General features: G+C 41.8%; 1 protein-coding gene and 1 pseudogene across 2 annotated transcripts; both read left to right on the top strand.

Annotated features, from left to right (window-relative positions):
* The first annotated feature begins 827 nt into the window (after nt 1-827).
* Nucleotides 828-1,762, top strand: LOC139369620 (gamma-crystallin M2-like; annotated as a pseudogene).
* A 7,159-nt stretch (nt 1,763-8,921) lies between these two features.
* On the top strand, nt 8,922-18,969 carry LOC139369619 (transcription factor Sp6-like). 2 transcript variants are annotated; one of them, XM_071108885.1, is made up of 2 exons: nt 8,922-8,945; nt 17,804-18,969. In XM_071108885.1, the coding sequence occupies exon 2, from the start codon at nt 17,975-17,977 to the stop codon at nt 18,890-18,892; it is 918 nt and encodes a 305-aa protein (XP_070964986.1). In that variant the 5' UTR covers nt 8,922-8,945; nt 17,804-17,974; the 3' UTR covers nt 18,893-18,969. The 2 variants fall into 2 exon arrangements, with proteins under 2 accessions (XP_070964986.1, XP_070964985.1); XM_071108884.1 differs by lacking the exon at nt 8,922-8,945 and adding an exon at nt 17,594-17,605.
* Nucleotides 18,970-22,162: the final 3,193 nt, after the last annotated feature.

The raw sequence follows: 22,162 nt of genomic DNA, 5'->3' as shown, positions 1-22,162 counted from the left end.
TCTGGAGTACTTCTCCTGTCCTATTCGGTGTCCTGTGTGAATCTAAGTGTGCGTTCTCTAATTCTCTCTTTCTCTCTTTCTCTCTCTCGGAGGACCTGAGCCCTAGGACCATGCCCCAGGACTACCTGACATGATGACTCCTTGCTGTCACCAGTCCACCTGGCCGTGCTGCTGCTCCAGTTTCTTTCAACTGTTCTGCCTTATTATTATTCGACCATGCTGGTCATTTATGAACATTTGAACATCTTGGCCATGTTCTGTTATAATCTCCACCCGGCACAGCCAGAAGAGGACTGGCCATCCCACATATGCTCTCTCTAATTCTCTCTTTCTTTCTCTCTCTCGGAGGACCTGAGCCCTAGGACCATGCCCCAGGAATACCTGACATGATGACTCCTTGCTGTCCCCAGTCCACCTGACTGTGCTGCTGCTCCAGTTTCAACTGTTCTGCCTTATTATTATTCGACCATGCTGGTCATTTATGAACATTTGAACATCTTGACCATGTTCTGTTATAATCTCCACCCGGCACAGCCAGAAGAGGACTGGCCACCCCACATAGCCTGGTTCCTCTCTAGGTTTCTTCCTAGGTTTTGGCCTTTCTAGGGAGTTTTTCCTAGCCACCGTGCTTCTACACCTGCATTGCTTGCTGTTTGGGGTTTTAGGCTGGGTTTCTGTACAGCACTTTGAGATATCAGCTGATGTACGAAGGGCTATATAAATAAATTTGATTTGATTTGATTTGGGTTTGGTCTGGTGTAAAAGAAAGGGTTAAACCTGGTAGGAAGTCAGTTCGGGAGCAGCAACCAGCAGCACAGTTAGCAAACATGTCCACCACCAACATGAACAGAGGCAAGGTAAGCACTGGGAAAGTTTTGAAAATACATACCAACATTTTTCTAGATTGGTATACAAAAGGGCTCTAGCGCTCTAGCACCCCAAACTAAATCATGAACGTTTGACTAATCCCAATATCCTGGTCGCCATTGGGACAGGATAGTAGACCATCCCAAATGTCTCTAAAATGTTTCTTTCATACAATTGTTTAGTTCATAGAAATGATTCCATTTTATTTTCAGATCGTCTTCTACGAGGACAGGAACTTCCAGAGTCGTTCCTATGAGTGCAGCAGTGACTGCAGTGACATGGGCTCCTACCTGAGCAGGTGCCACTCCTGCAGGGTTGAGAGTGGCTGTTGGATGCTGTACAACCGCAACAACTACATGGGAAACCAGTACTTCATGAGGAGGGCCGAGTACCCTGACTACATGCAGCACCTTGGAATGAGTGACTGCATCAAGTCCTGCCGCATGATCGCCATGGTAGGTTGAAAATATTTCAGCCTAAAATTGTCACATCTTGTCATTGAAGGTGAAACATATTTTAATGGTCACACTCTCATATTAAACAATGTTCTAAATAATTATCTCATCAATGAAAGCTGTGCCTTTATCCTAACAGCACAGAGGAAACTACAGGATGAGGATCTACGAGAGAGAGAGAGAACTTCGGAGGTCAGATGCACGAGATGATGAACGACTGTGACAACGTCACGGATCATTACCGCATGTCCAAATGCCAGTCCTGCAACGTGATGGAAGGCCAATGGCTGATGTACGAGCAGCCCCACTTCAGAGGCAGGATGATGTACATGAGGCCTGGAGAGTACAGCAACTTCAGCGTGAGCATGGGAATGGGAGCCATGGGCGGCTTGAGTGGTATGAGGTTCATGAGCATGAGGCGTTTCATGGACTCCTGGTAATAAATACCAGTAGCAAGTAAAGCCATGGAATAAAATAATTCACAAACCTATTAAATATTTCCCTTTTTTTGTGTGACAAAAAATGTGCCTGCTGATTTGTTGTTCACACACCTGCATCCCTTGTCATATACACTCACCTACATATGTATTTGGACAGTGAAGCTAAGAATGACAATTTTGAGTATTTTGGATTTGAGATCAAATGTTTCATATGATGTGACAGTACATAAAGCCATCTTTTATTTGATGGTATTTTCATTTAGCGCAGGAAGATTCGCAGCAACAACGGAGTGATCAAATGAAGATATGACATATGTGTGTATCTAGTTGTCACTCATTGTCGTGCAAAACATGCACTAGGCCTTCTATGCCAATTGTTTCAGTGCTAAAACTCTCAATGTTACATCACAGTTGGTGGTCTTGTAGCTGGACTAGACTGTCAGCCTCAGGACACTGACCCTGTCTGTGAGTTTACTTGTTTTGACAGTGATACTCCATGGAAGTAGCTTGGCAATACAAAACGAAAAGATATAAACCAGCCAAACAGCATTTCTGAAATTGTTGTCAAAATGAAGTTTAGGACATTTTTATTACATTCTGTAACTAATATGTTTGGCACCAGTAAAGGGGTTGAGTCCATTCCAAGTCTACAAGTCTACAAGTCTCTTCACTCTTTGATCAATAGCTAATGGATTTCCCTGTGTTGCCTAAGCCTAATAGGGTGTCGTCCACACATATGAAATGATACCTGTGAAAGTGAAGTATAAACACAAACACCTTTAACCTTCAGGTTTTTGGCTTGTGATTCCAGTTGTCGTTGAACACTTGGCCATGTCAGTGCTCAGCTATGCCCAGCTTTGTTTGGGTGTTGTGTGTCTGGGAAAAAGGATGTCAAAGCACTAAGGTGGTGAGAGGTGTTTCCTTGTGGCACTGTGCAGCACACATGGAATGTATGTAGAGGTGGAGGTGGAGGCAGCAGACTCGGATTCTTTCAGGTAGACAGCCTGCTATCGGACTGGCTCGACTACCCCCCCCCCCGCGTTCTTTCATCTCATGAACCATGCTGACAACCTCTGCACATCCTGTCTGTGCTAAGACACAAACACTGAACTAAAAGCCCTGAAAAGTAAACACCCACCTCTGGCACAGACAGCCACACCCAGTTAACACAGCTCAGACTGTCTCACACACACACACACACACACACACACACACACACACACACACACACACACACACACACACACACACACACACACACACACACACACACACACACACACACACACACACACACACACACACACACATGTACACACAGTCAGACTCACACTTACGCACTTACGTATACCACACACAGACTAAACAAAACAGACACACTTTATAACAAACAAACACACAGTGGGCGTACACCCCCCCCCCCCCGCCCCACAAGTCACTCTCAAAACAACACCGGTTAATGACGTACACAGCATATTTACATAAGTTAACATTACATCTCTATATTTAGTTGCATTATGATGAACAAAATGGTATTATAATCTAAAATGTTACATTTTCTGATTTAGTGAATAAAGTGAGAGGCTATCATTTAATTTTATTTCATCAACAAAAGGTGGGGGCCCTTCAAAATGTTTAGCTATGTGGCACAAGACCCTTCCCTTAAAGCTGTCTATACACGTAATTAATTTTTATATAACCTGTGTGGCGATGTGAACACACTGACACTCCTGCTAATGGGCGTGAGGGCGGCTATTCTCTCATAGACACGCAGGCACTGTGACAATGCGGCCCTATGGCCCAGCCCCAGAGACTGACTACCATCTACCACTTGAACCAAGAGGCCAGCGGCCCGGGAAGATGAGGGGTGTTCTGGCACGGAAACAGCTGGTGGAGAGCGGAGAGGACATTAATCTAGAGGGGAAGACAGGATGGCAGGGATGAGAAGTTGGGTATTAAAGCCTGGTATTAAGGGCGAGGGGAAGAGGGCCTTTTGTGTGTGTGTGTGTGTGTGTGTGTGTGTGTGTGTGTGTGTGTGTGTGTGTGTGTGTGTGTGTGTGTGTGTGTGTGTGTGTGTGTGTGTGTGTGTGTGTGTGTGTGGTCTGTTCACACTCTTTCTGTACTGTTTATACAACCTAAGACAGGGCAAACAACTCTGACAGCATTTTCTACTAAAGTTACCTCTGATTCTCACTTTCCTCACATTCAGGAGAATAGTCATGGTCTAGCTGATTTAGAGCTAGAATGTTATGGCTCTGCTTCCTGGCATGATGATTATTTTCTGATTCTTTCTGATTTACGCAGCTGTCACACACAGGAATTTGAGATTCAAAGTCTTTATCTACAACTGAGATACTTTGGAATGGTGGAATTTGGTTCAAATAGAATGGAGCTCGCCATACTCCGAGGCCAACTCAATTTCTCTTTTAAAAGGAACTTAAGTGGAGGAGGAGGAGGGGAAGCAGGGCGGCATCAGTCTCTCAGACAGTAATGGCGGCGCCACTGCTGTTTAACAATCAAAGATGGGAGGCGGGGGCTACTGAGGAAGTCTCTCCCCAAAAATACAGGTGTTTGGTACAATCAAAGTAGCAGCTTGCAGAAATAACTGGGTTTGAAGTTGAAAGGGGAGGCAGAGAGCGAGGGAGAGGGGGCTGCTGTGGTGAGTGAGTGTCTAGGTGTGTTTGCATGAAGAAGGGAAGAAAAAAAAGGTGACTCAGTCAGACTCAGAACCCCCGGCAGCCGGTACCTCCTCTTATGGGATTTTGAATAGTAAACAAGGATATGGGAAGTCTACTACTGTACACTTACTGTGTACTCTAGTTGACTTTTTTTCCCTCAGAGGGGAAATGAGGCTTTACCTGGCCAATCCCTCTGGAGGCTCCAACGGTGATATTAGGCTTTAGCCGAGACACCATTGAAGTTCCCATGGGACTCACGTAAAACATGCTTCATGGTTGGTTAGTCAATGTTAGGCTACTTACAACAGGTTACATTTAAATGCGATTTTTATCTCTATGAGACAAATCTGTACAAATAAGTTAAGTTATAAGTTAAATAAGTTAAACAAGGTATAGACATAAACAAAAAGAAACTAGTACACCATAGACATGAACACATCAACTATGAGTACGATTATGACAATAATTGTCTTCTTTTATCATTTGCATTTTTTAAATGTCTTTTTATCCATCTAGAAGCCTCTTAACGATATTGGAGGACAAAGTAAACGGTGTAACAGAAAACTACAAAAGAGAAGTTCCTTGAATTGTTTATCATTGGATACTTCAATGAAACGGCTGTAGTCCAAGGAGAATGGCCAACAATGTGACAACGATATGATAGATGATTCATTTCATAGGGATTTGTGGGATTTTTTTTCTGCTGCCTTCGACTAGAGAGATTCAGCTATACAGAATGTGCCTCAGGACTAGAGTGCTATATAAGCCCCGGAGAGTGTGAATGGATTTATATGAGTTGACACATAGGGGAGGGTCTATAGTGGGTCCTTGGCACCCGGGTTACAGCTGAAGGATTTAAGGTCCAATAAGATGGTGTGTCCTGTCTTGAAATGGAGTCTGTGAGACGGTGTACTGTCAGTATATACGATTATACTATATATTTACAGTATGTGACTAAGCATCTCCGACCAACTGCTAGAGGTTCAAGTCCAGCTGTGAACAGTGTAAAGGCCTACTAGCAAATCTACGCCTGAAAGAGGGCGGATCGAATTTTAGGTAAACCATCTTTGACATCTGAACAGACTACAGTTTAAGTACGAGCCCTATCAAATGGTCTTTGATGTCAGTTTGAGGGGTTGAAGGTCAAATCCACGAACATACTCAGACAATTTAGAAACACACACAACCTTATGAAAGACGCTTAAAAGAATGCAATCACTGACAGAAAAGAGGCCAACACGCCGTCTAAACAGATTTAAAACCTTAGGAGAATTTGTAAGCCCCTTGTAATTGATCTTAAATGCACTGTAATTAAATGTTATTAAACAGTCTCTTTTGGAGTTGGAAGAATTTTATTCACAAGGAAATATGCCTGACTATTGAAAGACATTGGTAAACATCATTTAGGCATTGTGTGTGGTCCCCAATTCAGCAACTTGATCCCTCTCTGTGTACATGCGTATCCAGATTAATTTCACTAGTGAGAACGCACACAAGATCAATCCCCTATTGAAAGGAATTCTTTCTGTGTGAACTTTTCAATACAGGTTGGGAAAGCTAGTAAGTATAGAAGAAAAGCATACATCCCTTATCAAAGAAGCACTTTTATAGCGCAGTGCATGTAGGCTACAGTTTTCTGTTGTAATACACTGTCAGTCTGTTTTATTGAAACACGCTACGCACATACAGAGCCTTTAGAAAGTATTCACACCCCTGGACTCTCCACATTTTGTTGTGTTACAGACGGAATTTAAAATGGATTAAATTGAGATTTTGTGTCTCACTCTGTGTGCAATAATAGTGTTTAACATGATATTTGAATGACTACCTCATCTCTGTACCCCACACATACAATTATCTGTAAGGTCCCTCAGTCGAGCAGTGAGTTTCAAACACAGATTCAACCATAAGGACCAGGGAGGTTTTCCATTGCCTCACAAAGAAGGGCACCTATTGGTAGAAAATCAAATAAATCAGACGTTGAATATCCCTTTGAACATGGTGAAGTTACTCATTACACTTTTGATGGTGTTAATACACCCAGTCACTACAAAGATACAGGCATCCTTCCTAACGCAGTTGCTGGAGAGGAAGAAAACCGCACAGGGATTTCACCAGTCAAATGGTGGCTTTAAAACAGTTACAGAGTTTACTGGCTATGATAGGAAAAACATATGGATGGATCAACAACATTGTAGTTACTCCACAATACTAACCTAATTGACAGAGTGAAAAGAAGGAAGCCTGTACAGAATACAAAATATTCCAAAACATGCATCCTGTTTGCAACAAGGCACTTAAGTAATATTGCAAAAAATGTGACAAAGTAACTTTAATACAAAGTGTTATGTTTGGGGCAAATCCAATGCAAGATGTTACTGAGTACCACTCTCCATATTTTCAAGTATAGTGGTGGCTGCATCATGTTATGGGTATGCTTGTAATCGTTAAGGACTGGGGTGTTTTTCAGGATAAAAAAAATCTATAGAATGGAGCTAAGCACAGGCAAAATCGTAGAGGAAAACCTGGTTCAATCTGCTTTCCACCAGACACTGGGAAATTAATTCACCTTTCAGTAGGACAATAACCTAAAACACAAGGCCAAATTTACACTGATTACCTAGAAGACGGTAAATGTTCCTGAGTGACCGAGTTATAGTTTTGACTTAAATCTGCTTCAAACTCTACAGCAGGACTTGAAAATGGCTGTAAATTTACAAAGATTTTGAAAACCATGTTTTCACTTTGTCATTATGAGGTATTGTGTGTAGATGGGTGTGAGAAAAAAACAGACATTTAATGCATTTTGAATTCAGGTTGTAACACAACAAAATGGTTATGGTTCATGGTTATGATCAGGACTTTTTTTTTTTTTACTGAAAATGTGAATCAGTCAATATTTCATAATTTGATACGAAACAAAATACATCTGTATCCTATTATGTTGCAGTCCAACCATAGACACAATGTACATGCATTATTGATACAAACTTCAGAGAAAGAGAAGACGACGGCAGTAAGTAAGTAAACCACTTCCCGCCGGTCTGTCTGTGGCCTCTGTTTGTCAGTTGATTTGAAGTCACTCCACCAACATGCTGTGACAGGAAAGGAATTAACTGAGAAGAGGGAAAAAATAAAACACTTTAGAAGAAGAGGCTAATAAAACAGTGAAGAGCAGTGATGTTGGATTGGATTTAATCTGTATTTTCAACAGTTAACAAGTGTTTCCTCTCATTTGGCAAAAGTAAGAGGAACAGCGATGTATTTGGGCACCACTGAGCTTTGATAAGGCACCTACACTGCCTGTAACATGCAGAAGATGAAAGGATATGATACTGTTTTGTAAATTGTGGTCTCTTGACAGTTGAGAATTGAACTGATACTGAAGGTTATATAAACAGGTTACAGTAGATTGTGTATGCATAACAATTAAGAGATACAATCTGTGCTATAGAGAGACCTGTTGCCAGTAGTTTACATAGGATGACATAGGAGCCTACATGGTGACCAGACCAGTGACAATAATGACCAATGCAATGTTACCAGATGCCACTGTGTCACCATGGGGTCAATAAGATGGGTGACATGTATTGGTGAACTCAGCTTTGATGTTTTTTAATGATTCATAGTTTATTCAGTTATAAATTATTTATTATTTTTAACACGCAATATAATAAACAAGTAGGCTACTGTATTGTAAGTGACTAGCTGCTAGTAATGCATTAGTGCATTGCGACATAATTCTTTATAGAATTGCTTTGAGTAAAGTTTTTCTGAGAGTAAATCGCAGTGGGCAAACATTAGAGCCATTTGAAATACAAGTATTATACACTGAGACAACCCCAAATGATGTAACTGTGTTCAAAGAGTTGTCAACTTTCTAATGGGTCCGAATGTTGTAACGTAAGTGAGCCATGCCCATGTACCATCTTCAAAGGAAAGGCACACACCGAAAGAGGGCGGAGCCTGCGAAAAGAAAAAGAGACATAGCCTATTATAAACTTTGCCACCATTGAGTATGCTTACCTGTACGTGGAAGCGTTGTCTTGTCTCACCTGAACTGCTCGAGATGGAGGGAACTTTATGATATACCAGGATATCTATTTCTTTATTCGAGTTTTTTTTTATTTTACCAAAGGCTTTTACTTGACTTCTGCCAAGGTGATTTATTTATTTTCATACCAGTGAATATAATAGGCTACAAAAAGCTATTCCTACATCGCGTCGGAATAGAACTACGGGCACCATTGTGTAAACAGGTATGTTATGTTATGTTATATATATATATATATGTTATATATGTTATATATATATATATGTTTCAATATAAAGGTTTTTGTTTCATAAGCATCGCATTGTTTACCAACGAGGTTACCGTTGCATTGCATTTCTTGTGTAGTGGAACAATATCGAAGTGACGGGTACATCCTTTTGACAGTTGCATGAACAATGAAACAGAGGACTGTACCTGGAATAACTACAACCACTTGAAATAAAGAAATATGGTAAAAATTTAAGCATTTCTTTTTAAGAAAAAGTAAGAAAAAATATTGGAAATATCTTAGTGTAAGTATTTATTATCTTCAATTTGTATTTTAATTTAGATTTGGAAAGACATATTTCAATTCATAATCTGTAATGAAAGTCGTGAAGTCATGAATATATATATAAATATATATATTATTGTAGGCCTAATTCAAATTCCTTCCCCACTCATGGAAAGGATTGGGTTTGAGTGACAGGTTGTGCATTTGATAACATATTTGAAAATAGAAAATGTGTACAATTTGCATCAAAATAAAGTAGAATAAAGTAGAAATTTGAATAAATCTCCATTAAATGTCCAGTTTGAGTTCATATTTAGGGGAATGTTTCCTGGTCACAGATGAAACATAAAGCAGGAGGTAGAGTCCCTAAAAGGTTGTTGAATGTCTCGTGTTTTTATGTTTTCACCACCCCAAAGACCTCGATTTAGAAATTGGTTATCGCACACAAGGGTATTCATTATGATTGAGGGAAACAATTAGCACCAGTAATCTGTATGCCTTCCAATGTTGAAAAGCACACTGAGGATGATGGTGAACCATCATCACCATCAAAAACAACAATCAAAATCAACGAAAAAGCATTTTAGGAACTTTATTTTTATTTATTTTTTTACAATAAATGGTATTCCAATTATTAGAATATGTTATAGTGAATCTTTTACCAATTTGTATAGGGGAGTAGCCTATCTTGCACTCTCTCGTACAATATATTCCAATGCTGTAGTAGACTACAAAACTACAGTATGAATGTTATGGTGACTGAAATGCATAACAAGGTGACTTTTAGTTGACAGAAATAAAACAACATTACATCATGCCTCACATAGAGCTGCGTAGGCCTGATTCTCTTCAACCCAAATTGATCCAAGACATTCAGGACCTTGATAATGTATCTGTAATCAACAGGGGCAGGGAACAACCCATTCAGTGAAAGGGAATGATATAATCCTAGGTGATTAAACAAGAAATCACGAATGTCAGAACTAATCCAGTTGACAACCCAAATAACACTGTATTAGAAATCCAAATGCAATCTATGCGTATATACACCAAAAACAATATGTACAGCAGTAGATCGAGAATCCAGTATATGTAACAGAATGCAATGTACAGCAGTAGATACGGTGCCTTCAGAAAGTATTCACACCCCTTGACTTTTTCCACATTATTGTTATGTTACAGCCTACATTTAAAATGTATTCAATTTAGATTTTGTGTCACTGGCCTATAAACAATACCCCATAATGTCAAAGTGGAAAAATGAAAAGCTGAAATATCTTGAGTCAATAACTATATTATGGCAAGCCTAAATAAGTTCAGGGGTAAAAATGTGCTTAACAAGTCACATAATAACTTGCATGGACTCACTCTGTGTGCAATAATAGTGTTTAACATGATTTTAGAATGACTACCTCGTCTCTGTACCCCACATACAATTATCTTTAAGGTCCCTCAGTCGAGCAGTGAATTTCTAACACAGTTTCAACCAGAAAAACCAGGGAGGTTTTCCAATGCCTCGCAAAGAAGGGCACCTTTTGGTAAAACGGTTTAAAAAAAAGCAGACATTGAATATTTCTTTAAGCATGGTGAAGTTATTAATTACACTTTGGACCGGGTGTCAATACACCCAGTCACTACAAAGATACTGTCGTCCTTCCTAACGCAGTTGCTGGAGAGGAAGAAAACCGCACAGGGATTTCACCAGTCAAATGGTGACTTTAAAACAGTTACAGAGTTTAATGGCTGTGATAGGAAAAACATATGGATGTATCAACAACATTGTAGTTACTCCACAATACTAACCTAAATGACAGAATAAAAGTATTCCAAAAAATGCATCCTGTTTGCAAAAAAAAAAGCACTAAAGTAAAACTGCAAGAAATGTGGCCAAAAACACAACACATCACTGAGTACCACTCTTCATATTTTCAAGCAAGGTGGTGGCTGCATCATGTTATGGGTATGCTTGTCAAGGATTAGAGAGTTTTTAGGATAGAAATAAACGGAATAGAGCTAAGCACGGGCAAAATCCTTGAGGAAAACCTGGTTTAGTGTGCTTTCCACCAGACACTGGGAGACAAATTCACCTTTCAGCAAGACAATAACCTAAAACACATGGCCAAATATACTTACCAAGACGACATTGAATGTTCCTGAGGGGCCTAGTTACAGTTTTGACTTAAATCGTCTTGAAACTCTATGGCAAGACTTGAAAATGTTTGTCTAGTTTGTCTAGCAATGATCAACAACCAACTTGACAGAGCTTGAAGACTTTTAAAAAGAATAATGTGCCAATATCGTACAATCCAGGTGTGCAATCTCTTAGATACATACCCAGAAATATTCACAGCTGACTCTAACATGTATTGACTCAGGGGTGTGAATATTTACACTACAGTTCAAAAGTTTGGGGTCACTTAGAAATGTCCTTGTTTTTGAAAGAAAATCACATTTTTTGTCCATTAAAATAACATGAAATTGATCAGAAATACAGTGTAGACACTGTTAATGTTGTAAATGAGTATTGTAGCTGGACATTTTTTATGGAATATCTACATAGGCGTACAGAGGCCCATTATCAGCAACCATCACTCCTGTGATCCAATAGCACGTTGTGTTATCTAATCCAAGTTTATAATTTTAAAAGGCTAATTGATCATTAGAAAACCCTTTTGCAAATAAGTTTGCACAGCTGAAAACTGTTGTCTGATTAAAGAAGCAATAAAACTGGCCTTATTTAGACTAGCTGAGTATCTGGAGCATCAACAGTTGTGGGTTCGATTACAGGCTCAAAATGACCAGAAACAAATCACTTTCTTCTGAAACTCATCAGTCTAATCTTGTTCTGAGAAAGGAAGGCTATTCCAAGAGAGAAATTGCCAAGAAGCTGAAGATGTAGTACAACGCTGTGTACTACTCCTTTCACAGAACAGCGCAAACTGTCTCTAACCAGAATAGAAAGAGGAAAGAGTTTCCAGCTACAATAGTCAATTACAACATTAACAAAGTCTACACTGTATTTCTGATCAATTTGATGTTATTTTAATGGACAAAAAAATTGCTTTTCTTTCAAAAACAAGGACATTTCTAAGTGACCCCAAACTTTTGAACGGTAGTGTATGTAAATGAGATTTTTATGTATTTCGTTTTCAATACATTTTCAATAGATTTCTGATTTTTTTCTTCACTTTGGCATTTTGGAGTATTGTGTGTAGATGGGTGAGAAGAAACATCTATTTAATCTATTTTGAATTCAGGCAGTAACAAAATGTGAAATAAGTCAAGGGGTGTGAAAACTTTCTGAATGCCCTGTATATTACAATGCTATATGAAGCTATATGAAGAATACAGTATATGAACACACAGAGTAAACAAAAATATAAAATAAACGGTCCAGTGTTTAATGTCTCTATATACATGGAACAGTAGCGTTGGCTGTGTGTGTGTGTGTGTGTACTATGTGCATGTGTTTGTGAGTTTGTGAGCCTATTTGTGAGACAGGAGTCTGTGTGTGTATAAGGTGTGTGTGTGCGTGTGCGTGTAAGCTTGTGTGTGTGTTTTGTGTGAGTGAGTCTATCTTTGTCTCTTACTACAGAAGATGGCTCGATGGCTGTTGAACAGTCTGATGGCCTGGAGATAGAAGCTGTTTTTCAGTCTTTCTGTCCCAGTTTTGATGCACCTGTACTGTCTCTGTCTGCTAAATGGTAGCAGAGTGAACAGACCGTGACTCGTGTGCCCACGGTGATGTGTTGTGCTGACCGCACCACCGTCTAGAGAGCGATTTGGTTGAGGGCGGTGCAGTTGCCGTACTAAGCGGTGATGCAGCCCGACAGAATGCTCTCAATGGTGCATCTGTAAAAGTTTGAGGGTCGTAGGGGCCATGCTGATTTTTTTCAGCCGTCCGAGGTTGTATAGATGCTGTTGCGCCCTCTTCACCATGGTGTCGGTGTGGTGGGACCAATTCAGGTCCTCAGTGATGTGCACTCCAAGGAACTTAAAGATTTTGACCCTCTCCACTGGGAGAGGGTCACGATCAACTCCTTTGGTTTTTTTTTACATTGAGGGAGAGGCTATTTTCCTGGCACCACTTTGCCAGACTCTTACCTCCTCCCTGTAGACTGTCTAGGCAGGTTTCCATTGACCCAGGTTTATTCGACAAAAGCAATGTTGAATAAATCATTGCGAAATGTGTAATGGAAACGGCAGTAATAAGCACATTTTTCTAAAGATCGACAACATTTTATTCCATTCGACGGGTGGATATTTATTTTGTCTAACTTTATTTATTGTGGCAAATGGTGATGGAAACTGTGTTTTTCAAATAAATGATGATTGACAAATAATTGTTTATTATCATCACTTAACATAAAGCTCTTCAACCACTTCCTGTTATTCGAAGTAGGGGTGCGGAGGGTGCTGCAGCACCCCTTTGATAAATACAAATGGAATACAAATCAAACATTTCATAAATCACAAAATACTATTGCTGCTGTGTGAACTAGAGCTTTACTACTCCTGTATGAGCGAACAAAAAAACACTCCTCAGTACAAGTTACATAGCTACTTGTGAGTTTGAGTAGAATACTGATCAATCAGTGTATGTTAGGCCTACACAATAATCACTATACTAGCCCTACTTGTGTAAGCTCAACCTTGGAGATCAATTTAGGGCTTATTGTCAAACAGCTACAGTGGGGCAAAAAATTATTTAGTCAGCCACCAATTGTGCAAGTTCTCCCACTTAAAAAGATGAGAGAGGCCTATGACAGACAACTATGACAGACAAAATGAGAAAAAAAAATCCAGAAAATCACATTGTAGGATTTTTTATGAATTTATTTGCAAATTATGGTGGAAAAAAAGTATTTGGTCACCTACAAACAAGCAAGATTTCTGGCTCTCACAGACCTGTAACTTCTTCTTTAAGAGGCTCCTCTGTCCTCCACTCGTTGCCTGTATTAATGGCACCTGTTTGAACTTGTTATCAGTATAAAAGACACCTGTCCACAACCTCAAACAGTCACACTCCAAACTCCACTATGGCCAAGACCAAAGAGCTGTCAAAGGACACCAGAAACAAAATTGTAGACCTGCACCAGGCTGGGAAGACTGAATCTGCAATAGGTAAGCAGCTTGGTTTGATGAAATCAACTGTGGGAGCAAATATTAGGACATGGAAGACATACAAGACCACTGATAATCTTCATCAATCTGGGGCTCCATGCAAGATCTCACCCCATGGGGTCAAAATGATCACAAGAACGGTGAGCAAAAATCCCAGAACCACACGGGGGGACCTAGTGAATGACCTGCAGAGAGCTGGGACCAAAGTAACAAAGCCACCATCAGTAACACACTACGCCGCCAGGGACTCAAATCCTGCAGTGCCAGACGTGTCCCCCTGCTTAAGCCAGTACATGTCCAGGCCCGTCTGAAGTTTGCTAGAGAGCATTTGGATGATCCAGAAGAAGATTGGGAGAATGTCATATGGTCAGATGAAACCAAAATATAACTTTTTGGTATAAACTCAACTCGTCGTGTTTGGAGGACAAAGAGTGCTGAGTTGCATCCAAAGAACACCATACCTACTGTGAAGCATGGGGGTGGAAACATCATGCTTTGGGGCTGTTTTTCTGCAAAGGGACCAGGACGACTGATCCGTGTAAAGGAAAGAATGAATGGGGCCATGTATCATGAGATTTTGAGTGAAAACCTCCTTCCATCAGCAAGGGCATTGAAGATGAAACGTGGCTGGGTCTTTCAGCATGACAATGATCCCAAACACACCGCCCAGGCAACGAAGGAGTGGCTTCGTAAGAAGCATTTCAAGGTCCTGGAGTGGCCTAGCCAGTCTCCAGATCTCAACCCCATAGAAAATCTTTGGAGGGAGTTGAAAGTCTATGTTGCCCAGCAACAGCCCCAAAACATCACTGCTCTAGAGGAGATCTGCATGGAGTGCCAAAATACCAGCAAGAGTGTGTGAAAACCTTGTGAAGACTTACAGAAATTGACCAAATACTTATTTTCCACCATAATTTGCAAATAAATTCATTAAAAATCCTACAATGTGATTTTCTTGATTTTTTTTCTCATTTTGTCTGTCATAGTTGAAGTGTACCTATGATGAAAATTACAGGCCTCTCTCATCTTTTTAAGTGGGAGAACTTGCACAATTGGTGGCTGACTAAATACTTTTTTGCCCCACTGTAAATACTTACCTCAAACATAGGTGTTTAAGAAGGATACAGTCATTTGTAATTAAGTCTAAAAGGAATTTGGGTGCCAAACCTACCAGAGCACTTGACTTTCTAAATGACATTTAGATGTCAAAGTTGACAGGCAATATGCCTCAGAGGACCCTCACGGGTTTTCACAATGGCTAGGGAGTTTTCCCATTCAATGACCATAGAAATGGGGAGGTGTATTAGAAGTTTCTTTCGTTGTCTAATACAATAAGACAGGAGGTGTCATATCACTCGTGTACTCTATGTCCAACTGTCAACACATGGGTTGTGCTCCTCTGTGTAGACCTGTCTCGATATGAGTCATGATGATTTATTGACACACCAGTTGAGACACTTCTTCTACTCCATCTTCACATTTTGATTGAGTATTTGAATTGGAATTTCATGTCTGTGCAAGAGTGTTTACAAATATGCTCAAATTTGGACACATAATGCGGAACATTGACAACATTTGATGTAAAACCACATGAACATACAACAACTCAAGGGCTGTGCTGGGTCTTGGTAGGGCAGAGCCTAGTAAACCGGGGGGGGGGGGGGGGCTGTGCTGGGTCTTGGTAGGGCAGAGCCTAGTAAACCGGGGACTTTGTTAGGTCTTGGTCGGGCAGGTTTTACGATGCAGCCCTGTCGTCCTGCACCTTCCTCCTCCCCGGCTCCCCACCCCCAGGGGCCCCATGCCAGCTGTTACTCTCAGGATACTCTTGAGTGTTCCAGCCAGCCACTTTTGTGAATGGAGGAGGATCGGCCACTTTCTTACTTGTTTACAGGGCTATTATATCAGAGAGCGAACGAGAGGAGGGGGAAGAGAGAGAAAAAGAGGGGGACGCTTCATGCCACGGTGCATCTGACTCACATTCCCCCAAAATTACAGAGCATCGGCGGAGCTCTGGCTCCAGAGCGACGTGAAGTAAACCAGCTTGACCTTTAACACCAGACCTCTAATTCTGGAATTTCAAACTAATCGCTTTACGATTTCATTCCAACTCAAGAGCATCTCCTCTCTAGTGTCTGAAGAGGGCCATGGGAAGTTCAAAGCATAGCTAGTAATCCTGTTGGTCTTCAAGGCTTTGTTTGTTGTCTCAGCAAATTGAAAATCAATTGAAGGGATCTGCGCTTGAGTTGGCCCCATGCTCATTGGTAGGGAGTACCCGCATCCCAAATGTTCTATTGCTTGAGTACCAGAACCTAACGTGTACTGATAACTTTTCCATTCCCTTTCAAGCACTGGAAGGGATAAGAGTGAATCTGAATCTCGCAAGTTGTATGCTATCTTTTCAAAGTTTCTGTAAGTTGTGGAAATAGCTTGGCTTTAATGGTTTTGTGGACAAGGGACAGGATGCAGGTCTACCATTGAACCTTGACCTTTCTATTGAAGCTTAATTGTCTGGGTGCTGTATGGTCTCTCCCTCCCAGATATGGTATCACGACCTAGGATCTTCAGACAAACAAGATAGTAACCTCTTCCGACCCTTACTGCTTTACTGTTTCCTGCAGTAAAAATAATGGCATATATTTGGGGGGTGGACGACAACTCATAATTTTGGGCCAGAGCATTTTTGGAATCATTTTCGTTTCTTGAACCAAGTAAGCGCCTCCTGTAGATTGGGTTACAGCTTTTTGACAAAAATGTCTCTCGACTCCTATAATTTGAACAGGTGCATTCCGTCACCTCTCAAAATTCTAAGGTAACCTAATTTGTGGGGTATGTATTAAAGCAATTGTATGGTCCATTGGAGTTTACCCACTGCAATGCAATGGGAACAAGATGCTGACTGCCTTCGAGCATGCTGCCATAATTATATGGATAAAGTCATTGTTCTTGTGTTATTGTTGGACTTGTATTCGCAGGCTCCTGAAAGCCGTCAGTCAGAAGCGGTTGGTGCATGCTGCCGCCAGTGTGTAGGAGGCGAGTTTTTCATCGCAACGTCTCTTTTTTTGTTAGTCGCCTCGAAGGGATGTTGTTGTAAATCATGTGTGATTCATAAAAAAAACTGGTTCTTCTGTCTGCTTCATCTCCGAAAATCTCAGAGATGTACAAACAATGGCCCGCAGCCATTACCTCCCTGGATCTTCTTCCTTTTTTTTTACCTCTGTCTCTGCACGGGGCTGTTCCTGTCAACACTCCTCTCTCTCTTTCTCGCTCTCCTCCTCCTTCCTCCACCACCTTTTGTATTTATCTCCACTCTGCCTCTGCCTCTTCATACAGCTGCTCAAGTTGTTTTCTTTGTTTTCTCTTTGACTGTCCTCCACCATGGGAAGTACCTGGCATCGGATGCATTTGGCAGGTTTCTGTCTGGACACGTTTCTGTTCCCCTCGTCTCCTTCCCCTCATTCCGTCTGCTCTCTCCTCGGCCACGCAGCGTGAGAAATGGGGTGGGTGTCCATAAAGACGGGGGCGTGTCTGTTGGGTTTGGAGGGGAGGGGGGGGGGGGGTTACATGTGGTTGGATGATTTGAGATCAAGTATTTGCATGTTTTGTGTTTGTTACATTGTAGCCCAACAGTATTTCAAGTCATTTGGCTAGAAGCAGTAATCTTACAAGAATTTACATTCCGTTTTTTTTGTCCACAGGTCTGTAATCGTGGACAGAACCCTCAAGCTCTCCATCCAGCCATGTGGTAGTTTACACATCTTTACCCAGTTATCAGTCAGCCCACCACACCCCGGACCCACCCGGCTACCGCTCACTCCTCACCAGACTCAGCCTTCAACACCAGTATCCCACAGACAGCAGCTGGTCTCATGGCCCACCCCTATGAACCCTGGTTACGGACAGCACCCCCTGGTGGCAGCTCAGACGAGATGAACGTTCCCTCATGGTGGGACCTCCACACCGGGCCAGGGAGCTGGATGGACCTGCAGGCGGGCCAGGGTGTGGGCTTACAGGCAGTTGGTCAGAGCTCCATGGGGTTGCAGTCTTCCCTGGGGCCTTACGGCTCCGAGCCCCAGCTGTGTTCTTCTGCTCAGCTAGCCCAGCTGGCCCCAGCCTCACACTCAGCTCACTCTCACCTCTACCCCCAGGATGGCTTCAAGATGGAGCCGCTGGGAGGACCTGAGCTCCTGCAGCCGGAGTCATACTCCCTGGAGGAGCCACAGGAGGGTGCCACCTCGGTCCGGCCCAAGCCCCAGCGCCGCTCTGCCTCCAGGGGCTCGGGCCAGTCTGTGTGCCGGTGCCCCAACTGTGTCCATGCCGAGCAGATGGGCCAGAGCACTGATGACGACCGGAGGAAACACATGCACAACTGCCACATCCCGGGCTGCGGCAAGGCCTACGCCAAGACCTCTCACCTGAAGGCCCACCTGCGCTGGCACAGCGGGGACCGGCCCTTCGTCTGCAACTGGCTCTTCTGCGGCAAGCGCTTCACACGCTCCGACGAACTTCAGCGACACCTGCAGACACACACCGGTGCCAAGAAGTTCAGCTGCACCATGTGCCCCCGCGTGTTCATGCGCAACGACCACCTGGCCAAGCACATGCGCACGCACGAGTCTCCATCCGGTCCAGGGGAGGAGAGGATGTATGGAGAAGGGGGCAGGATGGGGAAGAGCTTTGACACACCTTCTCCTCAGCCCTCCCACGCCACTGCATCTGACACAGAGGCACCCCTTAAGCAGCCGAAATGTGAGAAAGACCCCTCTGGGACAGGACAGTCCAGCTAACTGTATCCCGTCCACATCTGGAATGCTATACAGATAATGTACAGTCGGTAGGCTACTATCAGCCCCTTTCTATCAGACAGAGAATCCATAGTTTATAATACATGTAGTCCAGTGGAGGTAGAATCATAGGGGGTTTTATATTGTAAATTGATAGTTTATTTCTACCAGATGCATTGAACAACATAAAGCAACAAAGGCCCCTCTGATTTTAAGAATGCATCATATCACACATAACAGCACCATACAGCATAGACAGACATAAAACCAAAGAGCTTATGTTACATCACCAACAGAGGACAAGCTGTCAAGTGCCTTACTGGAAGGATATCCATCTAAGGAATCAAGGAAAATGATTTTTTAGATGTTGTCTTCCATTTAAGGATAGCTTTGGTGGCAACCAAACCAGAGCCAAAGCTTGCTAGCTGCTAGGACTTCCGTTGCTGCTACTACTATTATACCATCCATCCACAGAGACTTTGAGAACGAGCTAAACTGAAGATGGTGCTTGATGTGTTTACAGTAAAACTACTAGCTACTTGGAGAGATATTTATTTCCAGGAAGCCATCAATCTCCCCAGTCTCCACTGCACACATCTAACTGAATTTAAGGCAATGGAAGTAGAGGGTTAGAATATGTTGGTATGTTGTGTTGGCTTCATTTCCCCACCCTTTAACCCACCCCCTTGCCTTGCTGTGTATAATATACTGTATGTGAGTGTATGAACATGTCACTGGGAAATTCCACACTGTATTTTTGGTTTTGACCACGCATAATGTGAGCATCAACCTTTCGCCAAAGAGCACCACAGTAAGCACCACTAAAATTCATTTTGGTGCGGTATGTGAGTGGTTCAAATAAAAAGGACGGCATTTGCTCTGTAGACGGCAAATGAATTAAAAGTCTGGCACTTGAAGTGCAGAGATGTCCCACTACAGCACATTATGGCATGGTATTCATACTCCATGTTTTACGTCAACAAATATATTTTCTGTTTAATGTACATTAAGAAGACATGAATTGTGTTAACAATGTATTTCACTTACAGTAAATGCACCGTATGTATCATCACGTTTAAATGTCCCTCAACTGTGACTGAAAAGCACCGTTGCTCATCTTTTGACACTCCTTATCTCGGCTATGCAGGTGTGAATGTCACGTGATGACAGCGTATCTCATTCACAGGAAATGTGTCAATCCTTGGTCTTGTCCCTGATAGTGTACGATCCACACAATACCCATTTCACACTTCACAGAACCTAATGTAGTAACAGGCTGATAAGGATTCCCTTGGACAAAAGACAGGCTGGATACATCGCTGATCATGAAATGTACGCTGGACTGAAATCCTTAATTGAGAGGAACTTATGTCAACCATATTTTGTCTCAACAACAACTTCCAGGATAAGCAACAATTCCTCCTCCAAGGTTGTTCAAGCATAAAGCCAAAAACAGATGGAGTGGAATTGTTGAGAACCCATTATGATATTAATAGTCATAAATAACCATTTATATCTTGATAGAAGATGCACTTCGATAAAGTTTTAGGAATCCAGTATAGACCTTTCTAAATAGGCTTAGGCCTGTGTGTCGTGGTTTAGGCTTCTTAGCTTATAGCGCTCACTGTAAAACACATTAGCTTTGTTAGGAAAGCATTGTTGCGTTTCGAGTAGCGACTTAGTCCAAATGTGCAGAGATCTCTTACTGAGGTGTTTATTGTAGCCCCCATTTAGAAACATCCCTAAATAAAATAAAATGTGTTTTTTGATGGTTTGATGGTTTTTGATGACATCACTTTGAGACTCATCTATTGCAAATCCCTTGGGGCCTGATTCAGACTTAGGAAATGTACGCCTTTCCTACACACTTCACAGTAGTTGGTATTCAGTCTTACCTTATGAGGGTGCGGTTCCCTTGCGCGTGCCGATACATTTAATTAAACCGCTGAAAACCCTCCCACTTGCTGGCCAATAGATTTTGTTGTGGAGTTTTCTTTCAATAGGGTTTCCAGTACATTTATCTATTAAAGCTATCCCTTTAAATGTGGTGTACCTTTAATAGAATTGTCTTGACAGACTCATTGGAATATATGGATAGAACAGTTCAGAATATTAGGGATCAACTAAAGAAAGCCATGTAGGCCTAAATACACGCATATTCATCTCCTTTTCAGCACCAATTGGTAGATCTTGTATAATAATTTAGGGTTAGGAAAGTATTTATGAATAATCAGTTATGAGGGAATTAAGTCAAGACAAGGTTCAAATATGGCGTATCTGAGGGCCTCCCAAGTGGCACAGTGGTCTAAGGCACCGCATCGCAATGCTAGAGGCGTCACTACAGACCCCGGGAAGTCCCATAGGGCGCCGCACAATTGGCCCAGCGTCCTCCGGGTTAAGGGAGGGTTTGACCGGTGGGGCTTTACTTGGCTCATCGTGCTCTTGCGACTCCTTGTGGTGTGCCGGGCGCCTGCAGGCTGACCTTGGTTGTCAGGGTTTGGCGGGTCATGTTTTGGAGGACGCATGACTCGACCTTTGCCTCCCGAGCCCGTTGGGGAGTTGCAACGATGAGACAAGATCAAAATTGTGGAGAAAAATACTAAAATAAAAAAAACATGGCGTATCTGTAGACACACCTTCACCACACCTTTTTTTTTAAATGTCCACCCCAAACAAATAGCAAGTGAATAACATGCTATTCTCATGCTTAAGTTCAAGGTCAGAATACCTGTAGAGAGAAAAGTGCATGAAAAGGGAATGACATTCCCTACTACACGCGCTTAACTCGGGTCAGAATTCCCCTGTTGTAGTGCATTTCCAATAGGCCTACCTAGGAACACTTGATACATGTATTAAAAAAGGCCTATTGGCTATCTCTATTATTATTATCATCAATGCTATTATTGAGTTGTATGTGTTAGATAGGAGCAGATTGAAGATTATTAAAATATTATTTAAAACGTACCTTATTTTAAGGATGACTGTAGTATGGTGTCGCAGTAGATATGAATTGAAACAATATTTTGTAATAATTTAAGTACTGCTGTACTATTGCTTGGTTTTAGGACTTGCTTGTAATTTTAATAGAGAAATGTCCTTTATGGAAATAAAAATAGAAAGAAGTATGACGTATGTTGTCTATTTATTCAGTGCTTCATCATGATTTATTATAAGACACACTGCTGGAACCAGCTCGTGTGTATGTGTGTGTGTGTGTGTGTGTGTGTGTGTGTGTGTGTGTGTGTACAATGCTGCGCTGTGCTTTGTCCTTGA

Source organism: Oncorhynchus clarkii, chromosome 17, assembly GCF_045791955.1.
Source record: "Oncorhynchus clarkii lewisi isolate Uvic-CL-2024 chromosome 17, UVic_Ocla_1.0, whole genome shotgun sequence".
In the NCBI taxonomy this organism is placed as follows: Eukaryota; Metazoa; Chordata; class Actinopteri; order Salmoniformes; family Salmonidae; genus Oncorhynchus; species Oncorhynchus clarkii.
Note: the sequence above shows the minus strand (reverse complement) of the source record. Positions and strands in the feature narration are given on the sequence as shown.

What these genes read in the sequence shown, in the direction of transcription:
- LOC139369619 (XM_071108885.1), top strand. Translation starts at nt 17,975, where the DNA reads ATGGCCCACCCCTATGAACCCTGGTTACGGACAGCACCCCCTGGTGGC.